The sequence below is a fragment of the Equus przewalskii genome, chromosome 1 (genome assembly GCF_037783145.1).
Source record: "Equus przewalskii isolate Varuska chromosome 1, EquPr2, whole genome shotgun sequence".
Taxonomy (NCBI): Eukaryota; Metazoa; Chordata; class Mammalia; order Perissodactyla; family Equidae; genus Equus; species Equus przewalskii.
The window spans coordinates 17415692-17440825 of NC_091831.1; the positions used below are offsets into that span (position 1 = coordinate 17415692).

Sequence of the window (25134 nt, forward strand, 5' to 3'; positions counted from 1 at the left end):
CAGATACAAAACAGAGGAAGATTGGCACAGATGTTAGCTCAGGGCCAGTCTTCCTCACAAAAAAAAAAGAGAGAGAGAGAGAGAATGAAAGTGAATTTGTAAAGTACAGTGAGAATCCTGCAAGTGAATGATCTCCGAAGGACTGGAAAATTAGCTTATTAGGGTGACATGGTAGGAGCCAGAAATGAAGGCCAAGAAATATATAGAAACATATATATATATATATATATATATATATATATATATGTAGGTAGCTTCTCATCACAGTAGCTAAGATGACAACTCAACTAGAGTGAGTACAAGGACTTATTTGAAGAAACAAAATGGCTATGAGTGTGACATATACAATATTACATGATATATACACTATTATTTTTAAACAGTGTCTTAACTCCAGGCTGATAGATGATGATGATAGTAATAATAACACCTTCCACATATGATATTTCCTCTGATGTCTCATACATTAGTTTGCCTAAGTAATGAACTAAGCGCAAAAATAACCTTTTGGGACCATCATCAGAGTGGAAAGTTGTATCATTTAGAATGTTAGAAAAGGGATAGAGACCTCATCTTGAGAATTTTTCTCTTTCTTTTAAAAGTGCCAGAATTTTTAATGCCTTTAGTATTTCAAGGGCTAAGAATGTGGTACCTAGCAAGAGTCTGTGTTCTCAGACCTTATTCCCCAATGAGCTGTTGTGACGTGTGGGAACCGTTATGTGCAGAATCCCTTAGATGGATGTGTTCGTGAGTCTCTCTTTGCCTAGTGTTTTAAAATGTTTTGTGAAAGGTTTTAAAGGATTTAGAGTTAAATCTACTTACAAAGACTTGAATGTACTAGTCTTTTTCCAGCAACTAGAAAGGTCAATGGTTGCCAAAATTTGCAGCCAAATAAAGAACTACACCCACCTGGAGACCGCATTGAGCCAGAATTCACCTACTGGGAATTCACACAGCCACTCCATGGCCCTTGAGAGTTGTCAGCCATATCCAAGAAGTGAGCAGCTTGTACTGCCACTTGCCAGCATAAAGACAGAAAAAGTTTGATATTTGGGCAAATGCTGATTCTAATAACCTTCAACCTTTGTGTCCCGTATATGAAGATACTTTTGTGTGTGCATGATACTAGCTAATAATTATCAAAACAAATTTAATGGTGTTTCATCTGATTAGGTATTAAAAGCAAAACGTGTGCAAACATTGCCCTGAAATACCTGACATTCTACAAGTGCAGGAAGGTTAGAGGTGAAGGGTGAAGCGCAGGCAGCAGTGTGGTTCAGAAGCAGGAGCAGCCACTGCTCAGGATCCACAGGAAGAGTCTTCAAAAGACGACCTCAAATAAGGCAGGAAAGTTGAGGTTCTCTAGACCTCCCTTAGAGAATAGCCCCCAAGAATAGCTGTTCAAGTATGGATAACTCTTGTGAATAGTTTGTAATGTTTATAGGAGTAAAGAATTCTTCTAAAGTGACGCCACTAAATTGGGGTTGTCGAGGATTAACTCTAATGGGAAAGTTATCCAAAGGGGGTGCTATCAAAAGGGGGTTGCTGTATACTAGCATCTGGCTGCCTTGAATTAAGAGATCTGAGAAAGATGGTGGTTAACCCAGCAGTGGTGCTTACTGAATTAGGCCATTAATGGCCGTAGAATTAATTAGTTGGCCTACTTCAGTCATTCATTCACAGACATTTATTCCACTTACTCTTGGCCAGGCACCATGCTGAGCACACAGAGATGAATGAGACCCAGTTCTAATTCAGCCATTAATTGAAAACAGAATTTGCTTCTAAACATAAACTATATCCTTCCTTCTCTACTTGCCTCTACCTGTGCTTTTTGTACTCCTTTTTTCAGACAGGAGCTGGTTATTTCTCTTTAGGAGAGTGACAGTAAATGTGATAACATTTTTTTAAATTGGCCTTTTAGTAGATCAAGTTTGGGGTGAAGCTTCATAATTTTTAGAAGCTAATATCTGACTTAAGTTGTAAATTCTACATTATATATTGGGAGCTAGATGCTAACTGACTCTTGAGGAAAAAAAGGCAAAAGTTTTAGAACACAATAACCAAAAACCTGGAATCTAAATTTGAGACAGTAACAATTTCAGATCTCATATTCAGAAAATCTTACTGCTCATTGGTACAGATCTGTGCTCTGGTTACCTAAAAATATACATATTGAGAAATTAAAACTCAAATATTTTAGTTTAAAACTCCAGCAACTGACATCTTTCATACTTTGCTGGCCAGATTTAGAAGAGTTTGACTTACCTAAAGAAACTGGCTCTTGTACACCTAATAGTAATACAATGTTATATGTCAATTTTATCTCCATTTAAAAAAATAATTTAAAAAGACAAAGTAAAAAAAAAGTTGGCTCATGCTCTATTTTCTGAAGATCTATGATTTATTTAAAATTGTTAGCATTAATTGACAAATAAGACTATCAAAATTAAAAACTTCTGTGCTTCAAAGGATACTATCAAGAAAGTAAAAGACAACCCTCAGAATAGGGCAAAATATTTGCAAATCATATATCTGATAAGGGACTTTATCCAGAATATGTAAAGAACTGTTACAATTCAATCATAAAAGTAATTACATTACTAATTCATTAAGTTTTGATAGTCCCACATCTTCTGGTGTATTTGTGGGGCAGATATTTGCTCAGACATGGGGTAGGAGGACAGTCTAGGGCAATAGCGGATCTCCTTCCAATTTTGCACCAGCCTCCATCCATCCCTGCACTTCTCCTGGTCAAGAGGGAGTGATGGTGGCTATGGTCACACTCAGGGCTTTTGCAGCCAAGCCCCAGCAATCCTTCCCAGCCTCTTCCCCATTCTCTCCTCCAAGAGCACCATGCTGTCCAGCCACAGTGGCCAGTCCGGTTGCTGTCACATACCATGGCTCTTCCTTCCTCATGATGCTCCAGCCCTCTGGAATCTGGGCCCTTCCACCCCTCTGCTCACCACCCACTTCATGAGCTGATTCTTCAGCGCCCAGCTCAATTCTAACACATTTCTGTAGCCTTCCTGAAGAATCGATGGCACCTTCATTGGAGTGTCATAGAATTTTTCATATATCTCTGAGTAAGCAATTATGTGATATTATATTTATGTGTCTTTAGTCTGTCTCCTTAGGTAGACTCTGAGCCCCTTGAAGGCAAGGACTGTATCTCATTCATCTCCTTATCCTCAGTCATAGCTCAGTGCCCAGCCATAGTAGGTGTTTAGTAAATGTTTCATTGATGGAGTTATTAGACTGGATGGAACTTCAGTGGTGCCTTTGAAGAGAATGGTGGAAAGAGGTATAACTGGTCCCAAAGGACCTGGAGAAAGGGGTCTGACTTTATCGTGTGTGTTTCAAAGTGAGGAAACAGAAACATATGCTTCATTGAAGAGACTTTGTGTTGCTAATGGGAAGGACTGGATGACCGCACAGCTTCCCAGACTTAGCCCTCCATTCAGAGAAATGTATTCCAATTGCCAGCCTCTGCCATCGTGCCTGGAAGTGATTGTATTTGGGTTTGCATCTTCCACCCGTTTACCTGCTTGGGATTTAACCATCTGACGACTGATCCTGAATCATTAGCAAGTGACTTTCCATTCCTCTTAATGGACTTTCCATCTAATCAGTTTGCTGCTAGCTCACAGCCTCCAACCGCATGCCATTGGAATGACGCATCTTCCTGCTAGCTGCTTTTAACCTGGTTCCACTTGAACTCAAATCTCTTTTTTGGAAAACAAAACCTTATATCACCTTTGCAAGCCAAGTTGATAAATTGAGTTTGTTTCTTTTGTTTCTCCTTTTTGATGTACCTCCTTCCAGTTTATTGTTTTGAATTTTTATTATGCTAGCTTTGTTTTCTTTATTGCTCTCCCTTCTCTCATTTTGTTTTCTCCATTCTTCTCATCGGAGGCAATGAGCCGTGCAGCGGCCGGAACTCCCCTCTCCCTTACCGGCCAGACAGCCGCCCTCTAACTCCAACTTACGCTCAGGCCCCTAAACATTTCCATGTTCCAGGTAGGAGCTGACATGGTCTGTGTCTTGGTGTCCTGTCACAGTGTAGAATGTAGCCTTGTTACCTCTGTCTCGTCTCCATTTCTCATGCTCTTTTAATTGGGATGCACCCAGTCGACAAACCCTAAATTGCAGGATCTGACCTAAAGGGCCTTTTGAAAGTTTTATATGTGAAATGCCAGAATTGTACTGAAGGTTTAAGTTTTCTCAAAATGTTTTGAAGGGAAGTGGGAGGCAGAGGGTAAAGGAATGAGGGTTGAGTTGTTTTGTTTTGTTTCCATTTGTCCTTTATGTTAGTGCCTTCTAAGATATTAGTCTGTGGATTGGTGTCATTGACCAATTATCACAGTGGCAATCTAGTTATCTTCTCCTCCTAAATATTGAACCACAGCGTCACTTGAGAGTACTTTTATTTTTCCCGTTTGTCTCCAATGTGGAGATTCTTTCCACAAACTTTTCTTTTCAGAGAGGTGTGGAATTGGATCAGCTGAGTGGTCTTTCTGTAGGGTAGAACTAACGAACCAGTCTCCGTAGCCCACAAAGGTATCTTGCAATTTAGGCTTGGTGCTGCAAGCTTCGCTCTGTGCTCACAAGCATTTACTGTCGCAGTTTACAAATAGTAATTTGCCATCAGGAACTGGAAAAGTCAGAACCCATCAATATCTTAATGTATAAGGTCAGCTCAATTTGTAAAGGCAAGTTTGCCTATCAGAAGTCACGATATTATTTTTCCATTGGAAGTACAGTCATGCATTGCTTAACAATAAGGTCATGTTCTAAGAAATGCATCGTTAGGCAATTTCATCTTTGTGCAAACATCATAGAGTGTATTTACACAAACCTAGATGGCACAGACAACTACACACCTAGTCTACATGGTACTAATCTTATGGGACCCTGTCATCTACGCAGTCCATCATTGACCGAAATGTTGTTATGCAACGCTTGACTGTACGTCGTTTTGCTTCTTTTAGCTACGAAAGTGGTTTAATAAATTATCCATTATGTTAATGTTAGTGTACATATTTGGAATTTGTAATCGTTTTTTCTTTTGCATTCCAAACTTAATAAAACAGAGGAAAGTTCAATGAGATTCATATCACTAAGATAGGACTGCCTTTTTTAAAAAGTTTCATTGAAGCTTGAAAACCAGTGTTCTACATTTGAGACTTTTTCTCATGAAGAATGCCCCTCAAGATACAGTGCCCAAGATTCTGGAGAAACAAACTTTTGAAATTTCCTGAGTATTTGCAGTCAAAGTGAAATGGTAGCATAACCAAATGGAGTCCTGTATAAATATATGAATAATATTTGGCATTTCTTTTCTTTCTCTTTCTTTTCTTTTCTTTTTTTAATTTGGCCTATATGAGTTAGGATTTTGTCAAGCATACTGTCAGCACATCGGGCTACCCTTGTGCATAAAAAGTGTTTTTATGTTTAAATATATATATACTCTTTATTTTACTACATTGCTTTCCACTGTTCCACTCATTGGTTGAAAGGTAAATTGAGCCATTGGTATCTACTGGGAGCTCAATTTCTAGACAGTAGCAATTTGGGGATTTTCCCCAAACTGGTTATGTCTTTCTTACCATTGAAGTACCTCCACTGCTTGCATTTCTTCCTGTTTTAATCCCACTTTTAGCGAAGTGTGTATTTGAAATGAATAGCTCATAAATTAATGACATCTCTATCTATCCTAAGATGTATTACAAAGGATTCCATATCACTTGTCTATAGTATTTGCTCATTCCTGTTATCTCTTTTTCCAGTAAGTTCAATCTTTGTAATACGAAAGTTAACCTCCTGGGTTATTTTTGTTCAATAGTCTTCAGTTTGGTTTGCCTCTTGATTGATCTGTTTTTCCCATCGCTGGACTGTTTCCCATAACCACACACCTTTGCTTTTCATTTCCACAGATCAAGGGATCAACATTTACCGAAAACCACCCATCTACAAACAGCATGGTAAAACCCACTTTCCTCCAAGTAGCTTTTAAGTAGCAGGGTCAGCTGAATTTCTCTTTGCTGTCCTCTGAAAGACTTATCTGCTGCTGCTTTTGAGAATCGAACTGGGGTGCACAGCTTATTATGTATGCCTCTACAATCTCCTAAGATGCAAATATTGTAAAATTGTTTTCCTAGATGGAGAATTGGTTAGGAAGCTCCTAACCTATTTCTGAGCCCATCAAACCATGTATCATTCCATTAATAGAAAAGGGGAAGTACTGGCCACACAATAATTCACAAACACCCTGACATGACTTTTTTTTTCCTGCCATCAAATAATTTAGCCAACCTCTGTAATAATTTTGATGAGCTTGCAATTAGTTTGGCTAATTAAAACTAGTAAAAGCCAGCCACCCAGAAAAGTTAATTTGACTAAGCCTGCATCAACTTGACTGTCCGAACAGAACCCCAGTTTCTTATGGGGCGTGCGGACATCTGTGCTCTGCAGTGGAGTGGATGGGACATACACTGAGACAGAGGTCCTAGCCCTGGTCCCAGCTCTTCACCTAAATGGCTCTGTGATGTCATGGACCCCATCTCTGTCCCTCAGTTTTCTCATCTGCAAAAACCAGTGAGTTAGGCCAGCTTGTCTCTAAAATTCCTGCAAACAAAGAATCAGGATGTGGATTTATGATTATGTTTTCCTTTTCTGGGAATACAAATTTCTAAACTCAGGAAATCACATTACCATATGTAAGCCACATTTTCCTCCAGCATTATGAGGTCCCTGTAGATTTAACTGCCATAAATCTTTGTGACTGGATAGAAAGCCAAGATTAGTCTTCAGGTGATTTCAGAAAATTAAATACAAATTGTGCCTGGAAATTTGAAGGCTACCCTTAGAATCCAGTTGACATTAATGAGTCGTTAAGGATTAGGATGACGTGAAAAGCAAATAAAGTTGAAAATGCACAAGGAAAAAGTTTTAGGCCAACATTCTAGGGGAGAAAAGAGAAAGTATGTATTGTAATCGTTCTAGAACTATGATTTTTTAACCTCATTTGTTTTTTTTTTTTAAGATTTTACACCATGTGCTTGCTTTTAAGTTTGTTGACATTGTTTTTGTTTGTTTTTTTATGGTTTAATGTCTTCTCACCCACTCATTAACATGTGAATGTTTACTGACTTCACCAATTCTAATGCGTAAGTACTGTTTGAAGTCATGCTTTTCATTTTAAATTTAAGAATAAGATTCTCATAGTTTGATTTATCAATTTAGAGACTTTTTTAAATACTAAAATCTCTAGGCCCTGTCTCTCTAAACAAAAGTCATCAAATAATTAAGATTTAAAGAGATTAGATAATGTTAGATTATTTATTGGGAAGAGATTAATTGGCTTCGTGAAATTTATTTTAACCTTACATTTTACTTTCAGACTGTGATTAACTAAGAGTAACACAACCAGGGCAGCACCTCCCAAAGGACGTTCTGCAAAACAGCAGCTCCATGCGATAGATAGAGATGTTATACCAAAATACTAGTGTCTGTGCCCTGATGCATTTGGAAAATGCTAGACTTAAATAAAGTCAACTTTTTTTTTTTTTTGGTAATGCAGAATTTCTCAGTCTTTGATATGCTAACGTGTTCTGTCCTTTAAGAAGAGGATACAGTATGCAGTGTTTTCCAAGCTCTATCTCTTTTTTCTCATGAGGTTAGAGAGTCAGGGAAACTCTGTTCCATACCTGGCCAACACTTTACTTCTTGTCATTATATGGAGTGACCTTGGTCAAGTTACCCAAGAAAATCGAGACCCAGAAGGCTACTAAAAGATTGGGGAATTGGAGCTGAAAATTCAAAAAGTTATTTCTAGATTTTAAACTGTGTGAGGCCAGGGAGGGGAAAGTTTTATTTAAAGCATTATAAATATATTTTGAAATGTTGAGTAACATCCCAGGCCAGTTTGCAACATTAGCTAGAATCAGGGACTGACCATTTAACCTGGTTTGTTTGGTTTCGTTTTGGTTTGATTAGATTTGGGGCTCTAAGCCAATGACTCCTCTTCTAAGCAGAGCCCTTAAGAACTCTGCAGACTAATGCTGCTGCTAGTCTGGCTTTCGTTGTTTTAAAGTTGGATGACTCACTCATCTGTGCAGACCCTTGAACAAAACTATGAGTGGGTATGGCATACATAAGTCACAATGCTCAGTTCCTGCAAGGTGAAAGTGGATTTTCCCATTTCCATTTCTCCTAGGACTCAAGGACACATAAGTAATATGTAAGGATTAGAATCGACTAGACCAACGTATTAGTGGCTAAGGATCCACAAAGATATGAAACCAGCCAGCCTTCAAATGACAGTATCATGCTTTTAACTTAGCTCTTTAATTTCAAATTACTAATTCAAATATCTAATTGTTCTAGAAGAATATTATCCAATCGAACCTTCTGTGATGATGGAAATCTTCTGTAACTGTGCCATCCAATACAGTAGCCACTAATCTCATGTGGCTGTTGAACACTTACAGTGTGGCTAGTGCAATTGAGGGGCTGAATTTTAATTTTCGCAATTTTTTCATTTCATTTAACTTTATTGATTTAAATTTAAATAACCACACATAGCTAGTATTGGACAGCTCAGATCTTGAACAAGGATTTCCAGATGTAGAACAGACATGGTATGAAACTTGGCTTCCGAAGGAACAAAAGGAAAATGAGTTGAGTTGTCACTAGGCACCACTGAGTGACTGGGCAATTGATAATGGTGATAACCAGAGTTTCTGGAGTGGAAACTTTTGCCAGAGAACAAGAAAAACTATGTAAGTGGGGTGGTACCACCACGGCCTTGCAGACTGATAGCTAAGCTCCCCCTGATTCCCGCCTAGATGCAGCTGCCCTGGCAGCCCAGAGCAGGTCTTCAGAAGACATCATCAAGTTTTCCAAGTTTCCAGCAGCTCAGGCTCCAGACCCCAGCGAGACACCAAAGATTGAGACGGACCACTGGCCTGGTCCCCCCTCACTTGCCGCCGTAGGTATGCAACTGTTGCAGCTAAGCCAAATGGACAAATGGCTAGGAGATCTCGAAATGCTTAAAAATATGCAAGAAAATGTGTCCTGTCTTAAAGATGTTTAAGAAAAGGATGACCAAGAGGTAGAATAGTGAAAAGCACTAATGTGGTATTAAGGTGTGTGTAGAATGCTTCAGAGTTACAAAAAAAACAATCACCAGAGCCTTGCTCTAACCAGGCCCACTGAGATGCATCTAAAACTGGTGATTTGTGTGGACTCTCATAGTTATTGCTGCAAAATCAGTAACTCTTTTGAACACAGTGGAGTCCAAGCCTTTTGGCAAGAACATCATTCTGTATAATTAGAGTCTAGTGGGTGCATTTACCAAGTATCCACAGAAGCGTGACTTCTTTCAGTTAAATTTGTTTTAGACTATTTCTGGGTTGTAATTACAATCCTCTTAACAACCAATCTTAACACTGAAGCACTTTTGCTGTTCCTGCAAGATCACGTGTGCCATTACTGAGAAGGGCTGTTACAGGGTAGCGGGTGTGCTGAAATACTACTCGTGTAAAGTTACGTGAGTTTACATCTGTCATTTCCATGAATTCTGTGCTAAAGTGTCACATTTGAGCTGTTTCATTCTTTGCTTTGAACCACAAATTTATGCTTCAGAATTGTGTCCGTGTCTGTACTGTTTTGTCAATAGTGAAATCACTTGGCCTAAAAAGTGGTATTACGAAACTCAGAAGCAAATACTGAAAATTTAGCGAGTCAACTTTACAAAGATATGACTATCTTATCACATTTCAATTGACAACCTAAAAGGCCTTCAATTTTCTAAATTTTCTTCATCATGCTATTTTTCATCAGGTTATTTTGGGAATAACTTTTAAAAGCAATATAAGTGGATTTTAAAGCAATTTATATGTGTGAACTAGGTAAGGGAAAATCTGCCTTCTGGGTTCATTATTCACAAGTATTCTATACATTATATTGACCTGAGATTTCTCTAATTCTTGCAGACTTGTGTCTATTAATTTTTATTAGTATAGATTAAAGAGAGAAAATTCACATTGACGTTTATGATTTGAGGAACTAGGAATCAGTCATCAACTTTCCCCTCCCAGTCTCTACCCTCCAGGCAGTTCTTGGGGTCTTTGAGGGGCCTGGTTCGGTCGTATTGCTTAGTACAGTGTTATGGCAATTACAATATTACAGCAGCTAAACGTGGGGAGAGGGAGAGTTAAAATTTTGTTGTTGAAACTGTCATCACTAAATAGTTTAAAGCTCTTTTGGGTTCCAAAATGAAGAAAATTTCTAGTCCATTAATCAAAATGAGAAAAACTGAGACTGTTAGTTAAAGTTTGTTTTGATTAGATTAGCAAGCTTTCCTGTTACCTCCCACAGCCAGATTAATCCAAGCAATTTAGGAAAAACAATACTTATCTTAATTTCCTAATCTTTCAAACAGATTCCTCTTTCTACTCCATCTCCCCTTTTCCAGGAAGCTTAAAAATTGTACAAGAGCTGCTATATTGGTCTGAAATAAGTAGCATTTTGGCTGTATTAACACTTTTTATTGACCCATCAGTATAAAACTCTTGTGGCCATTTTTCAAAGGATTGAGAAAAAGGAAACATTAGAGGCCCATCCCTTAAGAGAAAAATAAAAAAGCATGCTTGTAATGAATTTAGTAAGGGTAGAAGACAGGGTGATGACAAGTCTAAATATTCAGAAAAGAGAAAAATACAAAATTTTAAAACTTGTCACAAGGGAGTGACTGTCTTACCTATTTGATGGTATGTAAATGAGTTTGAATTCCTCTCTATTTGAAAATTAACCTAAGGGACCTCAAAATATTAACTATAGATGCCCTTCCCACCTACTGTGGAGAGCTCTGACCAATGACCAAAGGGATGACTTAGACCCCATCGCAATAGCAAACCCAAGTTCTAATTGAGCAGACCAATTGTTGGGAGGCCAAACTTCATCCCTTACTGGATCACACACTGAACTGGCTTGTCAAACGGGCCCGTTGTTTCAAGAAACCAGCCAGTCATGTTGAATTGGTGGTAGGCTCTTTTTTGCCTTGTTTTGTTCACAAATTGTTCCAGACCACTGCTGACTTTGACAGCCTGACAAGTTGAGCACAGGTGAACTAGTCCCTTAAAATCCCCTTGCCATGAGGCTAATGTGAGAAGTTGTCTTTGCTGTGGAATTAGGAGCTGACATGAGACGCAGATCTAGTGGCAGAGAGGAAGATGATGAGGAACTTCTGAGACGCCGGCAGCTTCAAGAAGAGCAGTTAATGAAGGTTTGTCCTTAAAATATTTTGCTGCAGTCCACTTCAGTTTCATTTGATTCATATTTTTTGAATGACTACTATGGGTGAGCCACCAAGATGAAGAGGAGATGGGCCCAGCCCTCCAGGGCTAGCAGTCTCGTAGGTGAGATAAGATGGGCATCTAGTGATTAAATATAATAAGACAGAGTACTTAGTAGGTTCTGGAAGAGATGACCTGGAGGCTGGAGGTCAAAGGCATGTGGAGTATTGGGGCTTCTGCGAGGAGGAGGAGGAGACCCTGTGTGGGGTATGTGTGTGCAGGGCAAGTGTTGAAAGTTTGCTGAAGAGCCAGGTAGGGCCAAGGTGTACACTGAGGTGTAACACCTTCCTTCCCTCGTGTAGGCTCTGCTGAGGGAATTCCCTAGGGATTGAGCATTTCTCCAAGTCTTCCCTCGGGATTCATTGGACTTTGTGTGTATACCTGGGCCAGGAGGGAAGGGATAAAATAGACTGCCACTGAGAAGCCCTCATTCTACTCTCCTATCTCTGGCATGGGCTTGCAGCCTCCCAGAAGACAAAAGATGGCCAATTTTAGCCTGGGGTAGAGGGAGCCAGGAAATTATAAACGCTCCTACCAATAGAGGACTGATGAAACCCTTCAAATGATGTTTTCCAAAGGTACTTAACCATATGGGAACTGCATATGATACTAGTTATGTGGGGAGGGGGGAGATACAAAGTTGCATTCATTGAATGACCCCGGTTTTGTATAATATGTACATAGAAAAATACGGATGGATATAAATCAAAATGTGAATGGTGGTTGTCTCTGTGTGGTGAATTATGGGGTTACTCTTCTTTCCTTCTGGATTTTCTAAAATCTGTACAATGAGCATGTATTACTTTTTTTTCTTTGTTTTTAAACAAATCAGTATAATTTCTTTTTTAAGGATACTAGCCCCAATCTTCCCTTCCCACATCAAAAATTTGCACATACTCATGCCTCCTGAGGTTACCTGCTGACACTTTTAGGGAGGACACGGAGGGAGAACATTCTTCTGACGTGGAGCCTGGCTTGGGGAAATGGAGCCTTGACCTTGAAAAGGCTAAGAGGGGTTCAAGGTCTAAAACCTAGCCTACTTCTTGCGGAACCACAAGGCTCTGGGACTAAATGCATCCAGGCCTCTCCAGAATCTGGAACTTCTTACAGGATCTCCTAAAAAGAAACTGTAGTTCCATGAAAGTAATTGCAGGCTTCACTTTCATTTTTCTTTTCATTGTGAATAGCTCAACTCAGGCCTGGGGCAGTTGATATTGAAAGAAGAGATGGAGAAGGAGAGCCGGGAGAGGTCATCCCTGTCAGCCAGTCGCTATGATTCTCCCATCAACTCAGGTGAGCAGCAGACCCACCGCCTTCCCCAGGCCAGCAGCCAGCCACCTGCCTGCAAGGAGCCTGCCTTGACTGTTCCAGGAGAGGCAGAGCCATTTCTGGTGGAACCCACAGAGTGTTCTACAGGAAGGAAAGTGTGCAAAGCCCACTTCATGTCAACTTAGCTTATAAGCATGCCGGGCTTCCTCCTTAAGTGTGGGTTTCCTTCCTGCTGGAGATGGGGGAGCCCTTGGAGGATCTCAAGAACCATGAGGAGTGAGTTCCCGTGTGCTAGGTCTACCTTCTAGAATACTCATCTCAGAGGGAAGCAGCAAAAAGGACATCCTGATAGAGAACAAAGAATGCTTTTTGACTGTAGAAAGCATGCACAACATTTTCTAAGCATTATGATTTTACATTAATATGTTCAATATAAGAGCTGAGGGCTATAATGGTGTTGTTTTTGATACTTTTGAAGAAGATTACTTATATACTGGGCTGAAATATTCTATCAGTATGTTTTCCCCTGCTTATATTTGTCATAAGCTAATTCTCTCTTACCCACAAGATTTCTTCTCCCTTGTTCTGAAATAGTGCATAATTTTCTTTCCTGGGGGTTCCTTTAAAAATGGGTTTAATGTTTACTATATGCAAGCACTTTTGCTAAATGTTACTTCACTTTATCTTCACAACATGCCAATGAAGTAATGATATTATTATTATTACCATCCCCATTTTGTAAAGCAGAAGGCAGGGATAGGAAGTTTAAGTAATTTGCCTGGTGTCATATTGCTAATAACTAGCAAAACTAAGATTTAGGAGTCCGAGTATTAGAACCAGAGCCCACACTCTTAGCTGGAATGCCCTGCAACTTCTCCTAGATGCCTCACTGGCATTGATCTTGGATTAGGTGGTTTACTAATCTTTAGAGTTCCTTCTAATTCTGAATTCTGTTCTATAAGAGTATATAGTACTATACCTACGTGGGTCAAGAAATGAAGACATAAAAAGAGGAAATAGCATGCCCAAAGTTGCAGACGTGTTAAGCTGTAGAGCCAGAATTGAAGCCCAGGTCTGCTCCATCCAGAGCCCAGCAGTTTCTGAGGCGGCCATGCTGTTGCTGGGTGGTGCACCCAGTCCCTGGCCTCCCGGGAGTCCGACTGTGCTTGGCCAGTCGATCTTGATAACTTACCTGGTTGGCTTCCAGGTCAGTTACTGCTGCCGTACCAACTGGGGCATGGGCTTATAGATTCAAATAGCCCTGGGTTCAAATCGTTGCTCAGCTATTTACAAGGTGAGCGACCTTGGGCAAGATATTTAACTTCTCTTAGCCTCAATTTTTATTCTGTAAAATGGAAATAAGAATAGTCTTCTTAGGGTTTGAGGATTCAGAGATAATGCATGCTGAGCGCTTCTTCCTTCCCCACCCCTCCTCAGGAATGTCACTGCCTACCCACTCCCTGTGTCACCTAAATATGGCAGCATTTTGTGAACATTTGAGCCCAATGTTATTTGGATTATTTTTTCTAAATCTTCTGTTCTACAAGGTAGAAGATACACTGTCAATTTCTTAAAGAATTGGACTTGCAGTTTCCTAACAGTTGCTTTTTTACTTTTTTCTCATTCAGCGTCACGTGCTCTGTCATCAAAAACCTCTTCTCTCCCAGGCTATGGAAGAAATGGGCTTCACCGGGTAAGGTTTCTCAATTAATTGTGTCTGCATTTTTTCCCCTTTCAGTCCTGGTTGAAGCGCTGACATATTGTCTGAATACATCTCACAATGTGATCTCAGTGTTGGAATATATTGAAAGTTGTAATCTCCTTGATCTCCTGGTAAATCACTTTGAGTTATAAGCAAAATAAAATATTTCTATTAAGAGAAAGAGAAATTGACTTTAGATAAAAGAATGGCCGGTACAAACTTATGAGAAGTCTCGATTAAGTAACTGTGTGACAGGTATTTTTACAATCAAACAAAAAGTAATTTTTTGAGCCAATCTCTGCTGTGAAAAGATATAGGAAAGTTTGTTGCAACTGCCCTCCCACAAAGCATAGAACACATGTAATTGTGTAACTATGTGGAGAAATGTGTTTTTATTTATCAGCAAGAGACACTTGCTTACCAAGGGCCTGCTGAGCAGCTGCGCTGGGTATACTACAAGACAAAGATTTGCTAGTAGTAGAAGAGGAAATAGGAAAGAAAAACAGTGAAGGTCCAGGAATTCAGCTTGGGCAGACTTCTTAGGATTTTGTAAATCCTTTCTTCATTTCACATGACTCCAAAACATTCACTGTAGAGTGGATTTTCTGATAATGTGTTTTTCCTCATTTTAGCCTGTTTCTACAGACTTTGCTCAGTACAACAGCTATGGGGACGTCAGTGGCGGAGTGCGAGGTGAGGCTCCTGTGGCCGGGTTCTGACTGACTGTGGCTGAGCTTGAGGAGAAGCCATCCAGTCACAAGTATATTGGCTGGGTTCATGCCACATTGCATCCCTAAGCAGGACCACATCCATCCTCTGTGAGCTAACAGAGCATTTACTCAAACCTCAAAGGACCTCCAGTGAAATGAGACCATGAGAAGCGAGTTTGTAAGAAGGAATCATCGCTCCTACTGTGTGTGGAGCACTCGATTAGATACCTAAAGATACAGCAATAGGCAAAACATGGCCCCTGTCCTTAAAATGCATATGGCAGAGTGAGAGAGAGAAGCTCCATGTGATAAATACTGTGATGGGAGATGCAGAGAGAAGGAAGGAACATCTTTGGGAGGTCAGGGAAAGCTTCCAAGAGAAATGAGTGTTTTAACTGATAACTAAAACTAGAGGAGGCATTTCCTGGCTTCAGGGAGGCAGGTGGCAGTGTATGCAGAGAGCAGGGAAAGAACATGGTTCCTTGGGGAACGTTTGAGGAACTCCAATGGAATATAGTCTCTCTAGTAATGTTTCCATGTTTTTCTATGATCTTTCCCTTCTGATATTTTCTTTTTCTTTCTTCTCCAGACTACCAGGTATGGAACACTTTGTCTTTCTCGAGTTGGCCACACCAGCAGAACAGCCATTTTTCACCCCAGACGTGCGTTGCTGCTCCAGTGAAGGGTTTCTGATGAGAAGATGTTTATTTTGGTTGATCTGTCTAATCATTAGTCCATAGCTCTGAGGAGCCATGAGGAGCAGGCATGCCTGGGGCCTGGGTCAAGCTGTGCCTGCAGGCCTTGGGGATATGGCATGAATTAGGCCAGGCGTCAGAGGACTCTCTTCTCTAGCCTTGGAGAGTCCTCTCTGGGGTGGAAGTAGACCAGCATCACGGGTCCGCCCATGTGCAGCTTTTTTTCTTTTAGTTATAACCACTCAGTATTTTAGGTCCTCCCCAACTTTGCATGGTCCCAAATGAAAAGAAACTTCTGTCTTGGCCAATAGGAAAGAGCTGCTCTGGTACCGTTCCTTTTTCCCTGGGACCTAAACCTTGTAAAATTATGGAGAATGAGAAAAGGAAACAAAGTGCAAAGAAAACTAAGATTAAAATAAGAAAATAATGATCATAGACTTGGCTTTTTTTTTAATGTACCATATACTTTCGTGCACGGAGCCTCAATTCATGCATGGATTAGTCAATAGCTATTAAGCTAAGTATTTCCCTAACTTGATTATAAAATAGCAGGATTCCTGCTCGTATTCAGCAAGGATCTCATTTTGAAAAGTCCGTGGTGGTTAAGATGACACATCTACAAAGTGGTGATGAGGTTTGAGACCCAAACAGGGAGGCGTGGGAGCCCACAACGTTCTCCCTCTCAGCTCCCCACACTGTCATCTACTTCTCCTTGAACCAGCTTTTCTGTTGCAGACCCTTCCAGATGGCCACATGCCTGCAATGAGAATGGACCGAGGAGTGTCTATGCCCAACATGTTGGAACCAAAGGCAAGTGCAACTGTTGCCTCTCATGGGGATGACAAACTGGGACAAAACCCTAAAAAGATTTGGTTTTCTATCTTTTCCTCATTGTCAGAGTGTTGAGGCCCACTTGGGTCTAGGCAGGTGCATTAGCAAGCCATGTCATAAAGCACCCTGCCGTTCCGCTAGTTTGGTCACACCAAGTCAGCAGGTTCAGGCCTTCACTGGGTGTGGCACTGTGTGTTCACGGTGAAGGACCAGCACATCTCTCCTGTGACGTCAGTAGTAACTTGGCCCCTGCGATGAGCGCTGTAAGACATGCCCAAAGACATGCCCAGTGTTCGGTGGAGTAGTTACAGACCAGATAGGGTGGCCAACATGTCCCAGTTTCCCCAGGACTTTCCCAGTGTTAGCACTGAAAGTCTTGCATCTGAGAAACCTCCTCAGTTTGGAGCAAACTGAGCTGGTTGGTCACCCTAGCTCCAGAACATCCTGTACCTCCAGAGGTGTTAAAGGGCTGTGCTCCCTGGTGAGTGTACTTGGGGCTTATTTCAGTGTATCATCCACCAGAACACTGCTTGTGGGCCTGCCTGGCTCCATGGAGTCATGAGCCGATCATGGAACAAGATCATTGAAGCCTGCATGAAAATAGCCTGCCATATAACAGCATCATGTAAAGATAAAATACATACCTGAATTTCAGTCCTCTTCTAATTTTAATTTGCATCCCTAATACGTAGTAAGTTTGTGTTCTTTCACTCAACAAAGCCCTCCAAAGGCATTGTGCTACTTGAGACACTGGTGGGGCGTTGAGAGTAAGACCCTGTCCCAGTCCACTGGAAACTTGAACTTCAGCTGGTCTTGAAGGAGGAGCACCCATCACTGAGATGCTCTGATTATAATCTCTTAGGAGCTCTATCTTGGGAGTGCCATATTTTAGGTAGACTCTTCTTGTTAATAAAATGGACAGTAGTATTCTAGAAGAGACTTTTTCTTTGCTTCTCAGATATTTCCATATGAAATGCTCATGGTGACCAACAGAGGGCGCAACAAAATCCTAAGAGACGTGGACAGAACCAGGCTGGAGGTAAAAAAATTTTTTTAAAAATCCAGTCTCAACTGCAGATCCCTGTGCATTTCCCTCAACCCCCCAACTTTCCCCTAAGAAATGCTTTAGTGAAGACAAAAAATAAAAAGGGTCAACCTCATATTGCAGGTAGAACTAAGATAACTTTGGAGAAAAAGCCAAATTTATACTTAGGAGAGCAGCATAAAAATGTGTGGTAAAATCTAGAATGATCCAGAAGATACAGTGTGATTTTAGTCATTTTCTTTGGGAGCTTGATGTTGCCATAATTATGGCTGGCGATGTAGGATGAAGTCTCTGTCCTTCTTCCTATAACCCCAGGTTCTTATTTTTCCCAGACCCTGGGTTGAGTCTGTTGAGAGAGGGGAGGGAGCTCTCAGTAAGGAGGTTTGCACAGGACAAGTTTCTCTCTTGGCTGTTTCCCCATTCTTTGTTGAAGGGTTATCTGGGTACACATACCCTAGACCTCCTTAGACGTGGAAGAGTGATCTTTGTACTTTTCCGTCTGAATGATTTTAATTAAGAAAAACTCTGGCTGCCAGTCTCATGAAGAATCATTACTTTTCCCCTACAAAGGCAGCACCTTTGTACGCCAGATCAGCCTGGCACAGAGAATAAAGGCTCCTGTATCCTGAGGGAACTTTTCTAGGAGGGACGAGAGGTGGAAGTTCTCCTCGGTAGACAGGACATCCCCCTGAACTCCTGTTGCTAAAGAGAGAGGAAGCCCCAGGGCTCCCCACAGACCGCCCTGGAAGTTTCTCTCTGGCTTTCTTATTGCTGTGGTCCATTTGTCCTGCATCTTCTCAATATCCCAAGGACCTGAAGTGGAGTTGCCTCCAGCATAATAAGTCCCCTGCCTATGTCCCAGCACCATTCTGCATTATTATACTCATCATTAATACTCTGCCAGCTCTTTTGTTTGGTGGGGAGGTCGCCTCACCTGGCCTGACCAGGTATGGAACTACCAGATGGTGAATTCTTCCGTTCTTCTGCCTTGCTCTTCAAAATGATAATGTGTAAACTAGAGAGCGGCTCTCCAGGCCATCCATGTAGCCATCAGGACTGACCACTGTTCTTTTCTCTCACCACAGCGTCACTTAGCCCCAGAAGTGTTTCGGGAAATCTTTGGAATGTCCATACAGGAGTTTGACAAGTTACCTCTTTGGAGACGCAATGACCTGAAGAAAAAAGCGAAACTCTTCTAAATCCTACACGTAGACAGCAATTAGCAAAAGGACTGACAATGGCGGTGACACATAGGATGTTGTATTAAGGCCCAAACTGGACTGGAGAATTTGCAAACTACTATCCCTCAGCAACAACAAAAAGGGAAAATCTGATTAAAACACCTACAAGCCAAATATTGAGCCGACCGACGGCAACACTTGCCAGGAAGCAATGGGGTAGAAATTTCTATGTTCCCACACTTGACAGTCGTGTTCACATGTGACCTTTTTACATCACCACATGTATACAACAGGAGCTACTTCTTTTGTTTTCTTTTAACTGTTGTCCAACAATTGTGCTGACTGTGTGGATAAGTGCCAGCAAGTGCCCTTAGGATGCCGCATGGAAAAAAGCAGTTGTAATAATTCCAAAGTATGAATATATTTATTATGTAGCACTGTGGCTAAGAAGCAAGAGCCTGAGGGACATATCCATGTGGTAGAGCCATTTTGCACACGCCTTTCCTCACTGGCCTCACGCAGCTCTGCCTGCACCCCAGCAGGATGGAAATCGGTCGGGGAACCCGGCAGATCTGGCCGGGCGGGCTGAATAGCAGCCCGAGTAATTTCTAACAAGCTCCTTGTTCTCTGCTCTTTGCTAGGACCTGGCTGGTAAAGGACTTAGCTATTATTTAAAAAGAAATTTTTTTTAAGAGAAAGAGAGGGAAAAGGAATGAAAGGAAAACCTCCCTTAACTCTTTTTCTGCATCAAATAGTGTGCTTTCTTCTTCCTTCCCACCAAGGACAGGAGCTGTCTCGGGGGGACCCCTTTGCAAAGAAAGGAAAAAACATTTTCTCCAGATTGGCCCAGCTGCATGCTGGTTGATGATGTTAGCACAGGGGCCGTAGCACTCTAGGCAAAAAAAAAAATTGTTCCGTGTCTTCCCACTGCAAGTTCTTGCCTCTGCTCTATATCTGGCATCCTCTCATTCAGATCAAGCCCACGCGGATTTTGGTTTTTTTAAGGTCTTTTCAGTGGTAGGCTAAGGAAAGGCATGTTTTTCCATTTTAAGTCTCTGCAACTCCAAGATAGATTGCCTCGAACTGATTTAATTTGGCCTTTTCAGCTTTCCTTCTGGCCTAGCACTGTGGACTTCATGGTTTGTGTGTATGGATGAATGTGTGTGTGTTTTAATTCACCCAGGGTAGTTTCGTGAGTCTGCACATGCTTTTTAATTTTATTTCTGCTGGAATGCTCATCCCACTGTGCTGCAGCTTCCAAGGGACAGTTGCACAGGTGTGCGTGACTCAAAGATCAAGAGTGAGGCCAAACTGTATCCCCGCCACTACATTCTCTGTGGGAGGGCGTTGGTGCTTGGAAGCCAGCACACTCCATGGCTGACGTAACTCAGGTCCGCATCAGACCGAAGACCACAGACCTAGGATCAGGCTGTGTGTGGGATCAGAGCATCTCACCAGAGCCCTCAACTTGTCAACACAAGTTGAGTGTCTAGGATTTCACCCGAACTTGCGTCTCAGACCACATCGTGATTCCTGAAAGCCAGTGGCTGTGACTCCAACGGGATGTGAGTCAGATGAGGGAGAGGATCTGCAGCCCCACCCACAGGAGGTCAGGGCACATGTATTCTGCTCTGGGGCTCTGCTAAGGAGTTAAAGCTCGGTTTTAAAGCCAAAGGAGAGAACAATTCACCTGCCTATGCCACTGATAATAAAAGCTCAGAAATTCTTCCCGCTACCGGCACCAAGGATGAGGATTGGTTAGTAGCTGACACCAGGGGCAAAAGCAAGGAGAATAGTTTCTGAACCTGTGCTGCAGACCCCAACCTCATGACACACTCCATCAGCTGGGTGTTGAATTGAGCACTGTAATTGCTTTATGGTATTCTCCTGCAGTCTTCCCAGAGGCATCTGAATTTGCCTGTCCTTTCAGTGCTAGGCACTGAATGTTTGAGGACTGTTCTCACAAATTCGTGTGTGTGTGTGTTTTGGACCTACTAACATATTTTGCAAACAGCTCTGATGGGATGGACCTGAGGAGACCAGCTCTTCCTTGCAGTGTTGCCCCTTCGTATATCAATTGCCTCTTGCTTCATCTGAGGTTTCCACTGTCCATCTTCTTTCTGCCTCGGCACGATGCCTGGGTGTCCTAGTCCTAGCTTTGTCTGGCAAAGTAAGGGGTGGGGACTATGGTGTATTCCCAGTGTTTCCCTGCCACAATCAATGACAGGGATGGTGCAATAGGTCCCAGGGCTAGGCTGGGGAGAGATTTTTTTCATTGTGGGGATAATAAAGGACCCTGAATATTTTCATCAGTTAATGAGTTATGAGCCATGCACATGCAGATCAAATGTCAGTATAAGAAAAATTGCAATGATAGTTAACTGAATCCAAAATCTGTTCCCACTAATAAAACCCTACTTTTCTTGTAGCTTTTGAATTCAGTTCTGCATCCAACTTAGCGGGGACAGAGGAGGTCCTTTCCATATCAAGTGTATTAGCAAATTTAAACAGCACAATGCAAAAATGTGTTGCCAGAAAACCTCAGTCACCTCCTGCCTGCCAGCAGAGCAGTGCTGTGCTCTGGGGAGAGGGCACTGGAAGTTGCAATGCAGAATGGGTTCCCCCAACTCCACTCCCCAGCAGAAGGCTCCCCCTAGAGGGATGGGTTCTGGAGCTCTCTGTTTCTCCCAACTGCCAAGTCTCTGTGGGCTACCATGCCCTATCCATTTTGCTAAACTGGGCTCAGCATGCTTGTCCCCAAAATGTCCGGGTCACTGCACAGGAGATAGTGTTCTCTGCTTGATCCCTGCCCTGCGCTACACGTAAAAAGTCCAGTTATTAACAGTCAAATGAACAGGGATTGTTCACTCCAGGAAGGGAATCATGCACATGGCAAGCTTCCCCAGTATATACGTAAAGGGCTACATTTTTGAGTGTTGGGCTTACTTGTGATGCTTTAAGCACCGCTGATGGCAGGAAGTAAAAGAGGCCTCTATGGCAATATGAGAGTCAGTGCTTCCTTTAAAGTTTCTTCCAGAAAAGCCAGGATGCCATCTAGTCTTCCTGTGTGACTTAGGATGAGACATAGAGCGCATCTGGAAACTTGCATAGCTGGCTATGCATCTACCTGGTGGTTTGGGTGAGTTATGAAACATTCTTGATGTGATTGCTTCAATAGGTAAAGATCAATTGCCCGTTCTCTGAAACCTCAAACAGAAAAGCTAGAGTTAATAGGTAAAAAGTTGCAAAAAAAAGTGGTTTTTATCTGCCCTGTCTTCTAGGCTCTTCCTCCTTCTCCCAATTCTGTTGTTTCCAAACTGAGTTTCCTCTTCTGAGGTGAGGCTGCAGCAACTCTTTTCAACTCTCCTCCCCTCAGTCTGGTTATGTCAATCAACTCCACTTGGAGAAGTCTTGCTGGAAATGTTTATAAAACTTTCTCCTAGTTTCTTTACACTTTAAAGCAAACACCTTTTTCTAAAGAATTGCTTCTCAGATGATTATATAAAATGTATACGCTTTTGCAAGTTTAAAAAATTCAAATTAACCACTTTTGACTAGGTAGGTCTTTCTAAAAACTCTTCAAAGCGGACTTGGTGTTAGTGTTCTCTCGTTCTCCTGCCTGTTGAAGGGGCAGGCGACCCTCCAGGCTCTGGGCTCACAGAGCCTCTTTCTGACTGTCTTGAAAGATGGTGGAAGGAAAATGAACTCTTCATCACCAACTCTTCTGTGTCCTCTGAAGCCAGCTCAGTTCTTACCTTTCTGTATTTCTGGTCACTGTTTAATCTGTTTCCTAGGCCAGCCTTGATTTTATTTGATTTGTCAAATTATTTTCTTTTACAAACCAAGTGTTTGTCAGTATTCCCTAAAACTCACTCATAGTGAATGTTCTGTTCAGAAAAAGAGATTATTTGGGGCTTGAGATTTGCAATGGCACCATCTTAGAGTACATTAAGGGAACTACGCAACTGTGTTGTAATGAAAAGAAAGAGAAACTTTGACATTTTAAGAAAATTCCTGTCTTTCCATTTGCTGCCCAGGAAGCAGTGGGGAGATGGAGACTGACACGCTTTGCTTATGGATTTTTGTGTTTTTATTTGGCCATTTAATGTATGGTAAACTCAAAAAGAAAGGGGGAGGTGGTCAGTTTAAGCTGAAAGGAACTTTCCAAACAATGTATGTGTACACAGCAGAGTTAAACAAATCCAACATTTTTTGATGCTTAGTATAATTGAGTGGCAATTGTTACCATTAAATAAAATTCTTCCCAAAAGTGTCTCTTGCCCAGAATGAAGATCCCTTGAGTCATTTTCTGAGCCCATTCTCCAAAGGCAGGAGACAATAGCGTATACGCTAACATTCAGAGAGGCAGTGAGCCACTGCATGATTGTATACGCGTTTGTTTCTCTACGGAAGAGAAAACGAATGTCTGCAGAATTGATGTCCTTTGGGGGTTTGGTGTACACACCCGTCCAGTAATAAATGTGTGTGGTTTCTGTGAGTTGCTGACAATCCTGCATCGAAGCTCTCGCGGTTCTTTCATTTTATGTTGGGTTTATGGCGTTTTCTAGTCAAGTGTCGGAAGGCACACGGCTCTTCCTGCCCCCCGGCCCCCACCCTCCCCTTTCAGACTATGAAAGCAAATATTTGGAAGAACCGCTGTTTAAAAGATGTGTTGTGTCCCCGTGAAAGTGAGTGGGTGGGTCCTCTGCACCCCGAGTACCGTGTGCTAGCACGCAGAGGCGGTGTGGCCCGCTGGCCCCATGTCGCTGTGCTTTGTGATTGCCACCTGCCCCGTGCTCCTGTTGCAGGCAGCACCTGCCCCCCGATCCGCGCTGCGCTCTGCATCGCTGTTGTACTCACAACTCTGTGAATAAAGTGTGTGCTTTATTCGTAAAGGCCTCCACACTGTGTTTTCTTTCTCGTTCCTCTGCTCCTTTTAAAGATCTGTCCCGTTTGAAAAAGCATCAGCCCAACTTCCAACATCCAACACACAATCAGAATTCAGCCGAAGCCTTGGGAGTGCATTTTTATCATGCAGGAAGGTCAGTTAGAGGGGGAAACGCAACAAATAGTAATGGTGTGTTCCAAGACTGTTTGTCCGATAATTCAGACCACACTGACCAAGTCGACTAAAGAAAAAAATTTTCACGGCGCTGTTGCACTGTGCTGTTCTAGCTGGGTTTGGTTTTGTTTGTGACACAATGTCATCGTTTAGACAAGGCTGTGGATTTGAGGAGGTCTGAGGACAAGAGCTTCTGAATTGCCATGAGTGGGGGCCATTGTGCTAAGAAACTAGAATGCAGTGGGGGGAAACATCTTTCAAATCTTTGACCTCCCCTGCATTATCAAATTTTAAGTGAAGAAAATCTTCCAGGTTTCAATTTACTTATCTTTACTGCTGAGATTTTGGGCTTGCCAGAAAATGCAAGAATCTGTTTATACTCAAGATGGCCTCCTCCCACCATAGCTGATCTACTGTGTGTCTATCGAGCCTATTGTCTTAGTCAGTTTGGGTTGCTACAACAGAATACTACAGCCTGGGTAGCTTGAACAGCAAACATTTCTTTCTCACAGCTCTGGAAGCCTGGAAGGCCACAATCAAGGTGCTGGCAGACCTGGTGTCTGGTGAGAGTCCGTTGGCTTTGTAGACCAGCACTGTCTTCTTGTGTCCTCACATGGTGGAGAACAGAGGAAGGAAGTTCTCTCAAGTTTCCTCTTATAAGGGTACTAATCCCATCATGAGGGCTCCATCCTCATGATCTAATTACCTCCCAAAAGCCCTTGCTCCTAATACGTTCCTATTGGGGGTTAGGTTAGGGTTTGACCGTATGAATTTGGGAAGAACACAAACGTGCAGTCCGTAACACCTGTCCAGGGGCCAGTTGCACTAGCGTTCATGTGGACCCGCACTTGGAAGCTGGAAACAGGTTATTCTCGAGACACTTGGCTTGTTAGTTCCCTACTGTAGAAAAGAGGTCAGGAGGCCCTGGCTGGAAGTCTGAGTTCTACTCTTTTGTTGCTTCAACCCACCCCAGCGTGACCACCTGGGTCCATAATTAGCACGGCCAGTGTTTGTCTTCAGTTCTTATCTTGCGCTCTGTGTGGCATTTGCCACTGTCATCACCATTGCATTGAAAGTTGACTCCTTGCCTAACTTCACTGGTTAGCTGTCACACACTCGCAGCAAAGCTGACAAGCCTGTGTGGGGAATCCAAGGCCCTTCATGACCGGCCCTGGCCTCGCCCACCACTCAGCTTCCCCTCCCACAATGCCCCACCTTTGACCCTTGCCCTCCAGCTCTTCCAAACCACTGTGAGTTCCCTGAGCACACCATGCCCTCT

The 25134-nt window shown here is 42.1% G+C and overlaps 1 protein-coding gene across 11 annotated transcripts in view; it reads left to right on the plus strand.

Moving 5' to 3' along the window:
* ABLIM1 (actin binding LIM protein 1) overlaps positions 1-23688 on the plus strand; it is a 291309-nt gene extending 267621 nt beyond the window's left edge. For 3 of the 11 annotated variants that reach the window (XR_011543542.1, XR_011543541.1, XR_011543544.1), the window contains 10 exons: positions 3916-4020; positions 5937-5984; positions 11199-11290; positions 12548-12653; positions 14258-14322; positions 14964-15024; positions 15631-15703; positions 16472-16546; positions 17526-17606; positions 18698-23688. Coding sequence is in view for 4 of the 11 variants with exons in the window: in XM_008506935.2 (XP_008505157.2) it covers positions 3916-4020; positions 5937-5984; positions 8850-8996; positions 11199-11290; positions 12548-12653; positions 14258-14322; positions 14964-15024; positions 15631-15638; positions 16472-16546; positions 17526-17606; positions 18698-18811 (902 nt within the window). In the remaining 7 variants the exon portion in view is untranslated. Of the gene's footprint in view, positions 1-3915; positions 4021-5936; positions 5985-8849; positions 8997-11198; positions 11291-12547; positions 12654-14257; positions 14323-14963; positions 15025-15630; positions 15704-16471; positions 16547-17525; positions 17607-18697 lie in introns of all 11 variants that reach the window. The other 8 variants (XR_011543540.1, XR_011543536.1, XM_008506935.2 and 5 more) reach the window with 7 other exon arrangements.
* The last annotated feature ends 1446 nt before the right edge of the window (positions 23689-25134 follow it).